The sequence below is a fragment of the Passer domesticus genome, chromosome 2, assembly GCF_036417665.1.
Source record: "Passer domesticus isolate bPasDom1 chromosome 2, bPasDom1.hap1, whole genome shotgun sequence".
Taxonomy (NCBI): Eukaryota; Metazoa; Chordata; class Aves; order Passeriformes; family Passeridae; genus Passer; species Passer domesticus.
In genome coordinates this window covers 7,278,872-7,297,332 of record NC_087475.1, presented here as the reverse complement: position 1 = coordinate 7,297,332, position 18,461 = coordinate 7,278,872, and the positions used below count along the sequence as shown (strand labels likewise).

The 18,461-nt window shown below is 41.6% G+C and overlaps 1 protein-coding gene across 1 annotated transcript in view; it reads left to right on the top strand.

Annotated features, from left to right (window-relative positions):
* The window catches only part of LOC135293298 (amine oxidase [flavin-containing] A-like), a 34,679-nt gene that overhangs the window by 2,701 nt on the left and 13,517 nt on the right, over positions 1 to 18,461 (top strand). The window contains exons 2-5 of the mRNA XM_064407286.1: positions 7,358 to 7,452; positions 8,766 to 8,903; positions 15,994 to 16,098; positions 17,293 to 17,384. Of these exons, the coding sequence (XP_064263356.1) occupies positions 7,358 to 7,452; positions 8,766 to 8,903; positions 15,994 to 16,098; positions 17,293 to 17,384 (430 nt within the window). The remainder of the gene's footprint in view (positions 1 to 7,357; positions 7,453 to 8,765; positions 8,904 to 15,993; positions 16,099 to 17,292; positions 17,385 to 18,461) is intronic.

The window sequence follows — 18,461 nt, the reverse complement described above, 5'->3', positions numbered from 1 at the left end:
GAGTTTTTATTTATATGGCTCGAATATTGCTCCCATTTTCTATTTATAGGGTTTTCTACTGAACTGAAGAGTGCTGTTTTGGATTGCTTTTGACATGATTGATTTTACTTGATTGTGTGTTTGTTGAAACCCAGCAAGCTGGTGGCACAAAATGTTGGAAGGAGGGCCTGGGTGCTCAGTCACTCCTCAGGCACTGCTCAATAACAACTGGACAGCATTAAGTGCTCAGAGAGTTTTGACAGAAACCTCAGATACTGCAGCTTGTCAGGTCGGAGAGTGACTTCTGTGACTTTCTCAAATCTTTCTAACTGACCTTATTGGGGCATATTTTCGTATGGATAACAAAATGTGCCATGTTGACTCCAAGGTTGCCTCCCTGCCAAATTTCAAGTTGCTGTTGCAACTTCCAAAATAGGAATTTAGAAAAGGCATGATTTTTCAAAATCAAAGAATATGTTTTCCCTAGACAGTTAGAAATAGTCAGTTTTGACCGAGATTTTCCAGCAGAAAAGAATGACAAAAACCACACCTCGAAAAACACACCCTGAAAATTCAAGTTTAAATAGTTCCAAATTTGAAAAAAAAAAAAAAGAATGTAAGCAAAAGACATTAACTTTTTTCATGGGAGTATATTCATGTGCCAACCTCATCTTATGTGGAAGCCAAGTTTATCAGAAGATTGCATGGAGAATTAATAATGTTTGTTTACATAATGCAAACCAGAGAGGCAGCAGATATGGAGAAATATGTCCAGAAGCAGAGAAGTCCAAAAAATCTTGTATGCAAATATGGTTTGGAAGAAATTTCAGCATATTGTGTTCAAATACAAAACACAAGAGAAAACCAGACATAATTGAATCTTACACTTAATACTGTAATTTGCTGACATGGATAGTTTTTGTTTCCACAGCAAAAGATGTTTGTTTTTAATCTAGAAAAGAGAAGATTGTGTGGTTATACAAAATCAAAGCTGAGATTTCCCAGCCATGTGCAGGAAACAGCACTCTTTTCTGCTGCACTTATGGAGGATTCCAAGGGCCACAAATTGTAGGAAAAGCTGGGATGTAAAAATAGTAGTGATCAGCCTTTATATAGAAATAAAACATCTGATATATTATTAAGACATTTTTGTTTTCCTCTCTGTGGAGAAGCTCTCTGTGTTGGCATCTCCAGCTCCACAGTGTGTGATCGACAGCCTCACCCCTCGAGCTACCCACGCCTTGGCTTTGGGCTCTGAGTGAAAGACTGGATGATGAGGGAATGCAGATTTTCCTTGCTTGCCATCCTGGCAGCACAACTTCTGTGGTGCACTGCCCTGTTTGTTTTGACAGCACGCCACCGTGCTGGTGGGTGGTGGTGTCAGATAAACTGTCAAGCACACAGTTGTTGGTGTGAGGTAGAATCAGTCTGACCTGGGGAAATCTGGAGTAGTTTTCAATCATTTTTTCCCCTACTGTTACTTCTGTATTTACATGGGATTTGACTTATAGGAATGTAATATTTGATTAATAAAATGTATTCTCTATCACTTTGCATTTGCCCTGTGCTGGGTTCCATCTACCTGGTTCCTTCCTTCCTTCTTTCTGGATCCAACCTGAAAGCTGGTAATGTTGTCTTTTAGTAGCAGAGATTCCTAAAGACCATTTTTGGGGATGCAGAAATAAATAACAATAATTCACAGAGCTCTCAGTTCCCAATATACTCCTAGCAAGCTGACTGTCATTATGACAAAAATTTACAGCAGGAACAAAACTCCCAGAATCCCATACAAAGCGTAATGGATGCTTTATACAATAATTGTAAATAAGCAGAAATACCAATTTCCATTTGCCTCTTTCTTCATAATGTGTTCTGCTGTTTTGCTGCTGAAATCTTATGAGTGTTATTTGTCCTAAAAGCAAAAGAAATAGCTAAGTAGTTAGGACAGATCCCTAAAAATACCCTTACATAATAAAACCAGGCATAGGACAGACATTATGTCTTTTCTGAGAATACCAGCATGATGTTATTGGTATTTGTGGTAAAGACATTGATCATAATTTAGCAGCAACATTTTTTCACATTCTTTTTTAGTTGAAGGTCACCATTTAAGTAACGAGAATTCATTCTGCACAACACTGACTAAAAAAATTGTCAATAGTCGTAACGTGTGTAATTACCTTGGTTGTTTCCATTACTAGGTGGTATCAAACTCATAATTTTAACTCCTCATTTTAATGTGTAATTGTAGGAAAGTTGCCCCATTTCCAAGCCTGTGCTTGTACTCATTAACTTTTTTCTGCCTTTGTTTTGGGGGAGGGCATTGCTTTGGGGAAGGAATGTTCACTGTCAGAAGCTGTGCACATAAAAATCTCAGTGGGTGTGTGTGGAGTGGATTCATCCTTGGGATAGAATTCCCTCTTCCTGCCCACTGTATTTCTGCTAGCATTGTGCATGATAAACTGTCTTTGTGCCCTCCAGAACAAGGCTTCATCTGTAGAAAGCATTTAGACAGTGATGCCATTGAGACCAGTAAGTGGCTTTGTCTCATTTGGACAATGTACACTCTAATAGAAAATATTTATTCTCTTTTGCTTAAGATCTTTGCTGAATCAACTGGATTTTTTTTTTTCCCTAGAAGGGAAAAAATACTGATGAAAAAGAGATTAAATAGATTTACCTGAAAAGGACAAAATACATTGACTCAATCTCTCTCCAGTGCCAAGTATTCTACAAGAAGGGACATGAAAGAAAGTATGGCAAGATAAAACATGGTTTCTGACAAGCAGAAAATTAGGGATGTTATGGTATTAGGCAACACTGAAGTAGAAATAAATGTAGACTTGTGATCCACAGGGTGCATTCGTGCTCTTTTGTGTGGATTTAAGATGCTGTTACTGAATTAATAGCATTGTTGGCTTGGGGTATTTTTATATTTTCAGTGGCAATTTAAAATCTTCAAATCCTTAATCATGAAAGGAAACAGTTCTTTCATTCTCAGCTGTCTGTGTGTTGTTGCCCATTAGTGGCTTCTCTGGTTAATCTGATGTAACTGAGCACATTTTAATTGTATTTTAAGTCTTGAATAAATGCTATGATGTACACAAAAATTCCAATAAAAGGGTAATCAAGGTTGCAGGAGAAGAATAAAGCGGTGAAGAAGGGAGATTTTACCCTATGGTCAAGGCAGAAATATTTTGCATCTCTCATTGACAGGTTCATTTTTACTTGCCAAAGGGATTTCTAGCTGGAAAAATGAGAGCTGACTTTAAGGTGGTCATTGCCAGATTTAATTACTCAATTGTGTTTGGAAAAAGTTAGGGTTTCCATCAATGAAACAGTAAAAATAACCACAGCATTAGAATGCCATTACATTGGAACTTTAAAAATGATATATTGCCAATTCTCTTATTTTACTGATGTGTGTTAGAAAAATGAGGAAAAAAGTGTTAAAATTATTTCCCCACTCAAGATCAGAATAATGTAGGGATTTTACAGGAAGATTTTTCCCTATTTCTTCAATTAAATCTTGCTAGAACACCACAGTAATGAGTTAATCATCTTTCTCACAGGGATGTGGCTATCCCATGTTGTGTACAGTAGGGTGGATTAATAAGGATTTTATAAAGTAATGTTCTGTATTTACAGAGCCTAGATTTTGAAAACTATAACTCTGTACTGTTAGCATACAATCACTAGGCTATTTCCAATAAAGTAACTTTTTTAAAACTCTCCCTGTTTGTGCTGTAGAAATCATCTCTGCTCATATGCTCTGTATCAACCCCAGTATTGAGGCAACTTGCAATTATTCTCATAAATCTACACTTCTAAACACTTCCCTACAAAACAGGGAACCACTTTCCACATTACAGGACTCCTCTGGAATCAAGTTCAAGTCTCTTAAGTCCCAGTGTTGTTCACTGCCTGTGGAGTTGAACTTTTCTTTCCTGTGAGGTAGAGATGGGCTTAGATGTATTACAAAATTCAGTATTGTTCAGTGTCCTTATATTTCAGTTATGGGGTGTGTCTTGTAGTCTGCAGGTTGGCATCAATTCATCTTTGTTTCTTTTCTTTATTTTCCTTTCTTTTTCTTTTTTTTTTTTTTTTCTTGTATATCCAGTGTTTTGATGCACTTCGAAGGGCTTTGCTTGTGGTAGCATTATGACAATTTTCTGGCATGAAAGCAGCCACAGTATGATCTGTAGCAGCAGCAATTCTGAGTCCTTAATAGCTCTGCAGAATCAATAGGAACAGAGCTTTCCTGCCTGGCATCTTCAGAGGAGGGGAGCTGCTGGTGAGATTTCCATAGAAACCCTTTTGGAGGATGTCTGGCCTTGTTTGTGCTCATTTTACAATAAGTGAATTTCCAGAGCAGACACTGAGAATGAGCTGTGGTTTTGGCAGGCTCCTTCCATCTTGCTGAGGAAAGTGGTGTATTTCTGATTCATGGAATTAGGGGATATCTGGAAGGAGTTAGTCCAGTGGTTTGAGGTGGTTTCCAGCTTTATCTCAGGGCTTCACTTGGGGGAGGTGACAGTCACAGGAGTGTCTGCACAGAGTCACAGCAGCAGACCCTGGAATGCTGGCATTGCCTGCTCTGAGCACTGAGCCCAGTTTGGCCTGGAATGGTGTGCCTGTAAGGGATGGTTTGGATTGGAAGGGACCTTAAAACCCATCTCATTCCACCCCCTGCCATGGGCAGGGACACCTCTCACTAGACCAGGTTGCTCACAGCCCCCTCCAGCCTGGCCTGGAGCACTTCCAGGGATGGGGCAGCCACAGCTTCTTCCCTGCCCCTTGGAAGTTGCTGAAGTTCATCTCTGGGATGGAGACGATGTAGAGGAACTGGGAGGATAGCTCCCTGCAGCCTGAGGGGAGCTGAGCAGGCAGGGATGAGGCAAGGAGCAGGAAAGGAGAAGGTCTCATTCCTTCCTCTCTCATTCTTACTCCATCAATCACTCTCTGGTGTCCAGTCCTGTCCAGGAGACTGGAACAGCAGCAAAACTCTTGAAAACTCAAGTTATGGAGAAGATGAAGAGTAAATATGCAGTCAATTTAGAGGTTAATTGTGTATAAAAAGAACAGAGGCTCCATGACCTGTGGGGTGCTTCAGATGAACCTGTGGAAGCAGCTGGGCCTGGTGCACTTCAGTCTGACCAGGATGGAGCTAAAGAGGTGGCTCCAACAGACAGAGATAGAGACAGGCATAGAGATGCTGTGTGTGGGTGTTGTTCCTCGTCTTCTGTTTTGAAAGAAAATAGTTTCCATGCTTTGAGCAAATAAATGTGTAGTAGTAATCTTAAATAAACATATTCTGTATTGTTTATACTTGTGAGTCATGCCCTCTCCCAGCTCCCATGCCCTCTCCAGTAAGCCATTTTTGTCTTTACTTCTTGCTGTTTCCCAGTTTACGAAACTTCAAAGCCTTTTTCCTTTCTTTTGGACCAGTTTCTCAGATGACCATTGGGTTAACAGTGATGAAACTTAACCACCTGTGAGTCTGGAGAACAAGTACTGTTGAACAGGCAAACAGGTTACAGAACACCAGTCACATTACAACATGTTCTTCATCCCTTAGCAGCCCTGCTTTATTTGGATACATCCCATAATTAAGCTGTAATCCAGTAGTGAGCTTAACTTCCAGCTCAATCCAGTGTGACCATTATTCTTCCTAAACAACTGTGGCAGGAATAGAGCTGTTGTATTCAGTATGAAATTATGGTCCTAGGCACCAAAGATTGTATTTAATTTTTTTTTCATACCTAGGCCAGACTTCTTTTGGCTTCATGTTCAATATTTTTCAAGGCATATATATCTACAGTAAACTTTCTTACAAAAGAATTACCCACTCATGTCTGAATGTCCAGTGATATTTATACAGAACAGATAATTCAGTATTTTATTTTATTTTATACATGTAGAATATCCTTTATTTTGTGACAAAACCCACTGTATCTTTTGAAATCTCATTTTTCTGCATATAAAGATTGTGTATTTGTAAGAAAATATTGCAGTTTGTGTTTTCAACATCATAGATTTGTGTCTTCTGTGTTTATGTTGGGGAGGAAGAGAAACCATCACTCAATGATTAAAGAATTTGCTAGAAAAAAATTGCTTCTAGAGTTTCCTGGAGGAAAAAAAATTATCACTGAAATAAATTAGATCAATTTGTAATATATCCACTCCACTGAAAAATGGCTTGCAATTAAAAAACTAGAATATTAAATAGATGAAGGAATTAAGTATACTTCTGCTCCAGCAGCAATCTGAAGAATATTGTGCAAGGGTGTAAAGTTACTTTTAGATGAGTATAAAAATTATATATATAATTTCTGCCTGTATAAGACACTTGAACTTCCTCAGTTTCCAGCAAATGGTGTTCCACTTTCCCATTAAAAGATCCTATGCACAGGAGTTTATGGTCAATTCTGCATTGCCCTTAGAATAAAGGAGTACATTTAACTCTTCCCAGCATGATTCCTCTCCCCTGCTCTTTTCAGACATGCCTTCTTTGTAGGCTCACAAAAAGTTGATTTTAATCACATCTCAAGGTAGTGTAATAAACATGAGGGTAATATTGTTACTCCTGCCTGCAGGATATCTTGGAAGAGCTGATCAATAGGGCTGCCTTTCGTGTACTTAAGGAGGGGAAACGACTCCCAAGAAACAATGCCTCAGTGCCAAATTGGCCTGCAGGGCAGTGCCATAATCTGATTTCACCAACTCATGATTGCTTTTTACAATTTGAGCTTGCATCTGTCAGGAGCAAAGAGGTCTCCTGTCCTATTGAATTTTCAGTTGTCTCTAGTGGCTCCATCACAAAGTCCCATAATTAGATGATTTTTGCTGAGACCATAATTCCACTTATAAAGTATCTACATGCAGCCTGTTTGATTGTCATGGTCAAAATGCATTGCTGAAAATGAATCCTGACAGTGAAGCAGACTTTCCTTCTGCATGTGAATGAGGCCAAGGGACAGCAGAGGAGCAGGGCTGATGTGGGAGAGGAGCATTTTTGATGTCCCTGCAGCACTGCAAGGCCCCCAAGCTGGGTGCTGCCTTTCCATAGGCTGCACAAATGAAGAGTAGGATGTGTGTCTGTCCCTTAATAGTTGAAGTTTTGCTGCTTTTGGAAGGCCAAAATGCCAATCCAAGGAGGAAACTTCAGTCTGTGAGTGCTGTGAGTGGTTATAAAATACAACTAAGCAGCAACCACATGATTTCTGTGGTGAGGTACCATGCAAAGCTCCTAGCTTCTCTCAGGGATTTTTGAGAGCAATCTATTGAAATCTCTGACCTTGAAGTTTGTTCAGTTTTTGGCCATGAATGTGCCTGATTGCTGCCACTGCCTTTAATGCAGTTTCTCTTTTTTTGATAGGTTTGTCAGCTGCCAAATTGCTGTCTGAGGCTGGGGTCAACGTGGTGGTCCTTGAGGCCCGGGACAGAGTGGGAGGAAGGACATTCACTATCAGGGTAAGTGCTTCATGAGGTGTGGACTCCCTCTTGTGCTGGCCAACAATGTGACAGATGTCACTGCTGTTATTTTGACCCAGGGAACTGCAATTATTTTGATCCAGGGACCTACAGCTTCAGCTCAATCCCTCAGAAGGTGACAGAGCAACTAATCCAAAAGTCATCAGTCAGCATGTGTTCACCAAGAAGAATCCCTGCTTGGCCAACCTGACAGCCTTCTAAGGTGCAGTGACTGGCTTTGTAGATGAGGGAAAAATTAATATTATCTACCTAGTCTTCAATAATGTGTTGAAAACCATCATCTGGGACCAGGAGTGTCAGAGCATTTCCCTTCTTTTTCCCATCTCCCTTTGCACACTGTAACAGGCATGATAACTTAGAGCCCTATAGGAAGCAGCCTGAGCAGGACCAGACATCATTATGGCTCAGACATATGTTTTAAAATGTCTTAAAATTATCTGAAATAACACTGCTGCTTCTAAAAATGAAATGCATCTTGATTTCCATTAGAAAAAAAAAAAGAAAGAAATGAAGAGTCACTTGTAGGGTAATGTAATACAGACATTACCTCTGCTTCCCACCCTGGAATTGAGGGAGCTGTAAATTATGTCAGGTGCCATTGCTGGGGAACCAGAGATAAACAGTGGTGTTCCAGCAGAAATCATTGTGTGTGAAACATGGAGCATAAACACCATCCTTCTGTGACACTGAGCGTGCCAGGCTTAAAATACTCACTGTAAACAGTGTTTAAGAGTTACTGGCTTGGGAGATCAGCCTGCTGTGATGGTGTGCATCCCTGAAACCTTCTGCTTTCTTCCTACTTCCCAAGTGAGTGGGGAGCTGGTCTGAGGGGTGCATGGAGCACCTTTCATGGCAGGCACGGCTGGGGGTCCCTGCCCAGACAGCAGCAGGCTGGAGCCCAGGGGTGCAGTGCTGGAAAGGAGATGAATCTCCTGGAAAATTGCAGTGCAGTGCTCAGCACCTGCAGCCCTGAGTCTAAACAGGTGCTTAGACTTTTCTCTCTAGAGAAAGAAAACAAGCCTTGATGCTGGAGGTGCTTTCAGCTGCAGAAGTGTTTTGCAATGACAAGAAAAGTAATGTGAATTTCTTGAACATCTCCAGGGGTGGTGACTCCACCACCTCCCTGTGCAGCCCATTTCCATGCTCCACAACCTTCCCATGAACAAATCCCTCCTGAATATCATGCACATACATTCCATACACTTTCAGTATGGAATAATTCCTTCTGCTTCTAGATGTTTGTATTGAGGAGCTTCCTGCCCAGCTTCTGATTCCTGTGTTCTTTTTCCCAGAATGACAAAGTGAATTATGTAGATGTTGGTGGAGCATATGTGGGACCTACCCAAAACCGGATTCTGCGACTGGCAAAAGAGCTGGGGGTGGAGAACTATAAAGTGTATGTTGAGGGCCACATGTTTCATCACAAAGGGGTAAGTATTGCACATTGCAAATATTGTAAGCATATTGCATTTCTGTGCTGAGGTACCCAAAGGTGGCACTGAAACTTGGAAATTACTGACAGTCATCAAAAGGGTTTTATTTAAAACTTACCCTCAGTAATCCAGAAAGCACCTGCTTGAAGTGTTGTTATTCTGATTTAACTTGCTGGGAGTGCAACAAATGGTTCTTGTTTTCTTTTTGAAAGTGCTCAGAAAATGCAGCTGACAGCAGCTAAAAAATCTGGGGTGCATTTGGTACATTGTCTTTGAACATACCCTCCAAAGAAGTTTTGCCTGAAATTCAGGAAATACTTGTTCTGAAATAAAAGCCAAATTTAAATTTTAAAAAAATAATAGTATTGATGGATAGTATTGAATGAGGATACTGGAGAACAGTATTATGAAACTAGCCTGGGAGTAGGATAATATATTTTGTTCACATGACTGGATTCACATGAGATCTCCCCCAGTCCCAGAGAGTGGGATTCATCTCACAAATGGGTGTTTGGAAGATAATAATCTAATCTGAGACTCTGAGCTCCCCTCTGTAGCTAATGGTGCCACACAAGCCCTTGTCACCAGAGTCACCAAAATGTCACCTCTGAGATGTGGGGCAGCAGGAGTCCAGCTGGCCACTCTTGAGCAAGTCTTTAGTCCTCTTCTGGCTGCAGTGAGCAGCAATGGAACCTGTCCTCAGAGCAGATTTCCAGCCCTTGTGCCAGATCTTTAGCCCACTGATTTTTTTTACAGATCCTACCCAGGACCTGCTGCCAGAACCAGTGCAGGGCGAGAGCAGCAGGGAGAAGGACAAAGAAAGGCCTAAGATTCATAGGTGTGAGATATGACTCTCTGTATCCATAACACAAAGTATTATTTTACTTTGCAAAGACCATCGCTTTCAATTTTTAAAAAATATTCTTTAGTTTTGGCACTTAACAGACTCTGGCAGAACCAGACTTGAAGCCTGTATGATTAAACTTGATATAGACAAGTCAGCCTGTGTGATGGATCCTTAATTGGTTTCATTTCTATTACCTTCCCAATTTTTTTCCTAAGAATTAGAGCAATGTGTTCACGCTGCAAAGTTTTACCATCTGGTTCTGCAAGCACTCCTTATTGGGCAGATTGATGCCATGCTCATAAACCAGGCACTTCTTAAATAATTGCACAGCCACTCCATAATACTAAAAAACTTACTTGTCACCCCCTCATGCAAAATTGATGTAATTCTACAGCAAGAGGGATGGGCTGGTTTGTACCAGCAGAATGTTTGTCCCACTCTAATTTAAGCTCAGGCATGAATATCTCAGCATCCTAAAAGTCACTTATCTTCTTTATGTTAAATAAAAGGCTCTAATGGGTTACATTACTTTGAGCCCTTAATCCATTCTGACACCAAAGCTGCAGCTTTTTATTGTCCCACATTGCATTATGCACGTCCCTGCTAATGACCATGTAATTTTGTATGTTTTCTTTGAAGTGAAGGCATATTTCTAAGCAAGAGCTGGCATTATGAGCTATTGAGCTGGATCACAGGCTGTGGATCAATTCTGGATTTGTCATCGTGGTCCTGCTGAGCTAATCATGGTCCCAAGGGAGCTGTAATTGTTGGACCAGGGTGAAAGCAAAGGGGCTTTAAGGTCTCCCAGATTTAAGCACTGGATGAATAGAAATGATGCTTTTCTTCCTGTAGGTCTCATTTCTCCCACATTCTCTTCCCATGAATTCTAGCCCTTTTCTTCCATTTTCTTTCTCTAAGGTTTTCCACAGCTTTTCCTCCTTTCTTTTTCCTTGAGACATTGTGCAGTCACCCTGCCCTTTGATTTAGGGATGTGTTGGTGAACCCTCTCTTATATCCCACATCTAGAAGAAGCTTATTGAACTCCATCTGTGCAGTCCTGGCTGTTGGCTGGGCTGCTCAGTGTCCAGGGCTCTTTTTTACCTGCCTCTCTTTTTCCTGCCTGCTGCACACTGTTGCCAGGCTGGATGGGGAGGTGCAGCTAGGGGTTTGTGCTCTCCCAGCTGCAGGTGCACCCCTCACATTCATCAAAGATGCTCCAGGAACAAAGCATCTGTGGTATTTCCTAGATGGCAGAAAGTGCTAGCAAAGAGATTGTTTGATATTAAAGGATCATATCAAACAGAAATTAAATATTAATCTGAAATATGGATGTTTTCAGCTTCTTGGGCTGATACACCATCAGCCATGGGCCACCTGCAGACCTTGAAAGGTCTGATTAAATCTTCTCCCCTTGTGTCTCAGCTCTCTGGTGTTTGTCTGGTGGCTGTCCAGGAGTGTGGAGCCAGGGCCAGACAGGAAGGTCTCCTCCCAAGAGCTTTCTCCAGAGTCTGCAGTGTTGTGTGGTTTTGTCAGAGGGGAGAGGAAGTTTTGAGCAATGACTAAGCACAGCTTTAGCTGTGTTTGTGACATCTCTATGCAATCTCCAGCACCCTTGGATTAAGAGATTTTTGGTCTTCTCTTTACCTTAACAATCAGTTCAGCTTGGCTTTTTCTGAAGATTTCCAGGATACTGCTTGGATTGAGCTGGGAGAAAGTGGGAAAATGGTTTATCTGAGCAGTGGAAGCAGCCAAGAGAAAGTTAAAACCCCCAGAGGGATTTAATGAGCTTCTTTTCTCTGACAGGAATTTTTCCCACATACTGCAAGCTTTAATAACCAAGTTGCATCACTGGTGCAGGTTTCCTTTGTAGTTACAGTTTCTTTGAAAATCCAAATATGTAACTATTGTTTATCTCTTTTTTTTTTTTAATTTGTTGTTTCTTTCCCATCAGTTAGCATGGTAACATGGACTCCTTTAATGTCAGTCAGGAATTTATTTTTTTTTTAACATGTCCTTGTAAATCTGTAACTTAAAACTTAAGTGTTTGTTATGAGCCCTCTTTCCAGCTAAATTTCTCTGTGGCTACTGTCCCATAGTTCAACAAGAATGCTTTTGGACTGAGAAGGGGCAGATGTGCTGGAGTTTTCTCTTCCCTGAGCTGACAGACAGCTTTTTGTTTTACAACAGAGGTCCTTGAAGCCCTGTTTTCACCTTTTTAGTAGAAGACCCTAGAAAGTAAAGGCATTGGGCCTTGGTGTGGTATTAACCTTCTCTAACTGCACTCCTCCAATATCTGGCAGCAGCACACAGCTCCAGGGTATATAATATTACTTAATAAAGAATTATGATTTTCAGAGGGGGGGATCACTTGGTAAAATATGAGGATTTCTATACAGTGCTTCAGATTAGCCCTCTAGTCCTTTCTTTCCTTCATGCTGCCTTTAGATTGAGAGCTCAGGGTGCAGCAGGTGGATCTGTGGCTGAGACTCTGCCATCACCACAAACTTGCTGTTCAGACAGGGATCAGACAGCCCCAGCTCACTTGCTGCAGGTGTGATCAGGGAAGGGTTCTCACCTGAGGGGTCACACCTTGGGGAGCTGCTGCTCTGTGCTGGGCACGGCCCCAGGCAATCACAACCCCTGCTCTGGGGCGTGGGGGATGCTCCTCCTGTGCTGTGCCCTGCCCCTGGCACAGCAGGCAGGAGAGAGGCTTGCCTTTCTCCAGTCTGGCAAAATTGTCTGCTCCTCTGGCACAATTTGAGACTTGGGGTGGTGTCACAGCTTGGGGTTAATTCCTGTAGTTTTGGCTGCAAGCCCCAGCATAGCCCTGGGCAGGGAAGGGACCTTGCAGAGCTCACCTCTCACTGCCTTCTTTCTAACCACTGAGGGATGGTGCTTGAGGATCTTGTTTTCTTTGGATTGGTGTGGGGTAACTAATCCAAGCAGGCAGCAGGACTCAGATTTGAGGTCTGCAGGAAACCACTTGACACACCAGGAAATGAAAAAAAGAGTTAGATAAACTCTGTGGGTCAGTCAGGCAGCCATGTGTTAGCATGGGAGCTGAGCCAGTAGGTTATTTGCCTTTCAGTTAAGAAAACAGTAGTTCTGAAAATGATACATCCAGAACACTATAAATTTGTTTAAAAATTGAATATTGCAAGACCTCCCCAGTTTGCAGCGAGCTCCTCTGTGAAACTTGCAGCCAGAGCTCTTCTGCCTGGCAGGGAGACAATATTAAAACCAAATTAATAATTTGCCAGCCCAGCTCACTGGGGCTGGATTTTCTCCCTGCTGTGGAGATACTTGTGCCAGGGAGAAAGCTGGAGAACTGATGTGTCTATGGCTGTTGGGCTCGTGCTGCCTGATGGGAAATGGGAATTTCTTGCCTGGAATTTGCTAGAGTTTGGTTTCCTCAGATCCCATTTCTGATAGGTACAGCCCCACCACACAAGGGTCACTGTGTCTGGGAACTATTTCAGCCACTCTGAGTTCAATCTTAGCCTCTTCCAGGTCTGTTAGCACTTGTATTTTTCCAGCTTTTCCTGCCATTGGGCTCCACTCTTACTGAAGTTGTGGGTTTTTTTGCATGCAGAAGAGAGCCACGAGTAACACAACTTTAGACTTTTTTAATTATCGGTCGGCATTTCATGGTTCTCAGGGGTTGAAACATGTATTCCCATTGATCTCCCTGGGCTATGCCATTGACCAAAGATGTTTTAAGCTAAGTAAGCTAAGGATAGGAGAGCTGTTTGCAAGTTACATCACTCTGTACAAACAGACTCATCAGAAAGACTTTGGGAAAGAGATTTTCACTGAACAGTGAAAAACTGGGAACCTTTTGCTGCTGCTCCTGATTGGACACAGGCTGCAGTATCAACAGAACAGAAGGGCAGTAATAGCTTCTCCTCACCCTGATTTGGGTGGCCTGACAGCATTGCACCCCATCTCTGCTGAAGGGCAGAATTATTGGGGTTAAAGCATGTCAAGGAAGGAATGTGCATGGCACCTGTGTTCCCAACCACAATAAAAAGACTAGCAATAAATGAATTTCGAGAAACAGTATTTGATGGTCTTCTAGGAAAGCAAAATGTTGTGCAATAAAAATAAAATGATTAGTAGTGTGTTACTGCTTGGTATCAGTATTTCCTAGTTTGATACAGCTTTAGTTTATGACAGTAAAAGCTGTAGGATGCAGTATTTCTCTTTCCATGCACTGTTTGGCCCTCTTTTCTGTGGCTGAACACAGTGCTACAGCCTGGCAGTGAGAAATTGTCCTCAAGGGAAAGGAGGAGCCAGTGTCATTTGAAGGATTCCCTGCTGGGAGCTCACAGGAGCATTTACTCTGCTCCTGCCATGGCAGAAATGCTTTGCATGCAGGTGTGCACCTGGAGAAGGCTGGAGCAGCATCCCCCCTGCCACCTTCCTTCAATGTTAAGTCTGGAAAAGAACAAAATAGGGATAAAAGAGAGAAAAAAGGATGTGGTACACCAGATTGAGATTACATACCCAGAAATCCAGAGGTAAGCAACCACTTCCTGGTGACTTGAAAGCACAACATTTGTTGGAAATTAAAAAAACCCAAACAAACAAACAAAAAACAAACCTAAACTTGTGGATCTCAGGCTGAGCTAATTGCTGAGATCAGAAGCTGGTGCTTTGCTTGGCCCAGAGCAGAAATGGCTGAGTCTGGGTGGAACAGGAGAGTGGCTTTGCTGCTGCCCTCACTGAAGATGATGATGATGAGGAACAGCAGTGACCTGATGGGCTCCAGAGGAGATGGCACCAGGCAGGGTCAGCCAGGGCTTGCTGTGGTCTCTTCCCAAAGACATTTGCCTCCCCTACTGTGCCTATCCTGGGGCTGACAAAAGTTCACCAAAGTGTAGGCATTTCATTATTTCACTGCTTTTGCCAAGTCTGAAAGCTCACTATGATCACTGTTTCGCCTCGCAGCCTTTACCTTTGTTATGATCTTTGCAGAGAAAGATGTTCTGCAGAACATCAGAAACCCAAATGTATTTACACACAATTATGAGTGGGGAAGATCAATAAATTCTCTCTCAGCAAGTGTGAGGAGGGCGTGTTTGGCTCCTGCTTCGTGTGCTCTGTCCCTGGGTCCCCATTTCCGTGTTTGAAGCACTGCAGCCTCTCTCTTGCCCTGTGACTCCCACCTGCCAGGTGTGATGGGCTTTCCATGGCACTGCAAAGCAGGGTGCAAATTACTTCAGCACCACAGCTCCTGCCTGTCATGGTCAGAGCATTCCCTGCATCCTCACACAAACTCCTGGCACAGCTGGAAGGGCAGAGAACAGAGAGGTCTGGTGAGAAATTCACCGCTGGTTTACATGGGGGAAGGTTCAAAGCAAATTAATAAAATGTTACCTGCTCATTCCTGTCCTGTCTCAGATTAAAGTTATCACAAAGAAGCAGCTGCTGTTAGATTGTTTCTCTTATCATTATATCACAGGATTATCTGAAACAGTTTCAGATAATAACAGTTTCAGCCTCTGCTGCAACTCTGTGTCACACACATTGTAAGTTCTGACACCATTTTTGCAAGTGTGCAATACTTTTCTTCCTGCAGCCAAAAACTTCCTGTTCAGACTTATTTTTTTTAATAGGCTAGGTTTCTTCCATGGAATAATAAAGTGGTTTGTTTCCTTTTGAAGTGAGGTGCTTGAATGGTTTGAAATGTATTCAATTTTAGACCCACACAAATTTCAGGATGCACATTTCAGCAGCAGGCGAATAGAAGATTCATTTAAATGTAATAATGAAGGATGCTTAGGAACAAGGAATATTGCCTCTTTGGCCATGCCTTGAGTATCCTTAGCCCAGAATTTGACAACCTGCTCAGACCAAAGATACCCCTACCCCTTCAGAATAGTAAATATAAAAAGGTATTATTGTCCTTTTTTAATGCCAGTCCAGCTGGTTTTATCCCTCCTATTTAGCATCTTGCATTCCATTGTTTGCATTCATTATGCAGGGGAAAAAAAAAAGAAAAAAAGAAAAAAAGAAAAAAAAACCAAACCCCAAAAAACAACAACAAAAAAAAAAAAGAAAAAGAAAAAAAAAAGAAAAGAAAAAGAAAAAAAAAACCAAAAAGAAACCCCAAAAACCCAGCCAGGTCTTTTGGGGCAAAAGGCCAAACATGTGGTGACTCTGAGAATTTTGTGTTCTTGAGTAATGAAGATCTGCTCTGTTGTATTTCAGTTGCTTGTGGTTTTATCTGCATTTCAGGGAAAGTCACGAAATTTCAATGACATTTGCCCTTCAACATGGAATCCCTTGGTTTTTCTGGATTACAATAACTTCTGGAGAACCGTGGACAAGATGGGAAAAGAGGTAGGCTGTCAAAATTCTGTATTTCCTACAAAGCTCCGTGAATAAATAGAGTTTGTTATTGTTTTGTTTCTGGCAGGGTTTTTTATTGCTTCTTTAATATATTAAAAAAAAGCCCTCAACAACAGAACAAAACAGAAACATCTATCAGAAAGATTTCTGTATTGCCCAGGAACTGACAGAAATAATAGGTTTTCCTCACTGAGAGGGGGGTGGGCTTGTAAAGGCCCTTCCAACACAAACTATTCTATGATTCTATAAGGGGAGACAAAAAGATCTGGAGGTGTCTAAGATATCTGAAAAAATGAGGTTGAACTCAGTGTACGTATTTTCTCATGACAGAAAAAAATATTCCATGAGCTGGGAGATTAGAAGGGATTTTTTCCCCTTCCCTCATGACAGTATTTTGAGTAAAGATGATTTTTTTTTTTTTTTTTGGTAGCTGCCTAAGCTGGGCTCCAGTTTGACTTCACAGTAACTTTATTTTTAAAGTTCACAATATAAGCAGTACAACTGCAGCCCCTGGAGCATTATACTCTTTTTCAAATATTCATCAGTTTCCATAAAATCTAGCAACAAACCAAGGGCTTATCAGAATCTTCAAGCCTAACTCACTGTACTCCTGCAAATTCCAGTGGTTTTATATGGTTTTGCAGAATCAAATTTATGTATTATACTACACTTTTCTTTTGTCAATAGTATATTTTTTAAAAGATTTAGGGATCCATATCACGTTACTCACATGCAAATAATTATTATTAAGAATTTAACTGCCTAAAATATTTCAAAAGTATCTAGACATTTTTTCTTACTCTGCAATTAGCAGAGAGACGTAGGGGCCTTTGGATATTCATCTTGGAACTGACTGGAAAAAGAACTTTCCCCTCAATTTCTAGAGGACACCAAGACAACTAAATTGGAATTGCTTCTGGACAATTAAAAGCCAGATGAGTCCCAACACAAGGATGTGGTTCACTGGTCAGCCAAAGACAGATTTGGTGGTCATGGTACAAGTCAAGCCCAAAGGTGTGAATGGAAACTATTCCATTTAGTGAATTTGTTCCAAATTGCTGTCCATGTGCAGGAGACAAAAGTAACTCCTGGCCAACATATGAGTTAAGTCTGTGCTACTATCCAGCACACCAGGCAATGGTGAAGTACTGAATCATTTCTTGGATATTTCACCTCTGTCTCCAGATTCCTGCTGATGCACCATGGGATGCTCCACATGCTGAAGAATGGGACAAAATGACCATGAAAGAGCTGATAAATAAGATTTGCTGGACCAAGTACGTAACTCTTTACCTGCTTTGAAATGCCAGCTTTGAAATGATGGTGGCTTTTGGGCAAGGTCTGTGGTACAGCTGAGTACAGATCAGGAGGTGTTTGAGATGTATTGTGTTTGTAGGGGATCCCCCTGGCAGGGAGGAATGATGAATCTGACTCCATGTTCTCAGAAGGCTAATTTATTATTTTATGATACTATATTATATTAAACTATACTAAAGAATACAGAAAGGATACTTACAGAATGCTAAAAAGATAATGATGAAAACTCGTGACTCTTTCCAGAGTCCCAACACAGCTTGGCCCCAGTTGGCCATTGAGTCAAAACAACTCACAGCAGAACCCAATGAAACAATCACCTGTGGGTAAACAATCTCCAAACACATTCCACACATGAGCACAACAGGAGAAGCAAATGAGATAAGAATTGTTTTCCTTTTTCTGAGGCTTCTAGCTTCCAGGAGAAAAATCCTGGGTGAAGGGATTTTTCAGAGAATGTGAATGTAACAGAGATTGGCTTTGGTTGGCTGGCAGGTGGCACCAAAGGTGCTGGGGGAGCCTGGGGTTTGCTTCAGCAGATCCCTGCACACAGCAGTGGTGGTGTGGGCTCTTCCCACCTTCCTTTCACTTCAAACCATTGGATCGTTGAAGTCCAGCCAGCTCTCCTGAGGCTCTTGGCCTTACAGCCTAGTTTCCCATGAGACACTGACATTCTGGGCCTCCAGGAGGATGAAATCTGCCCTTCCAAATTCCAGGACTGCAATTCTGCTGTGTGCTGTACTCCTCTCAGGATCTTAAACTCCACAGTCTGATGGCCACTGCAGCCAAGGCTGCCCTTCACCTTTGCACCCCCAGGTCCTCCTGGTTTGTGACTAACAGATCCATCAGAACATCCACGATAGCTGGTAGGAAGAGGGCTCAAGGTCTTGTATCATGTATAAAAATGACCAGTGTGTTTTCTGTGAGAGACTGCACTGTACAAATAAAAAAGGAACAATGTTCAATACATTGAGGTGATGACAGTTGGAAATTCTTTTCCTTTCCTTTCTCTTTTCAATCATTTCTCTTTATAAGGCAAA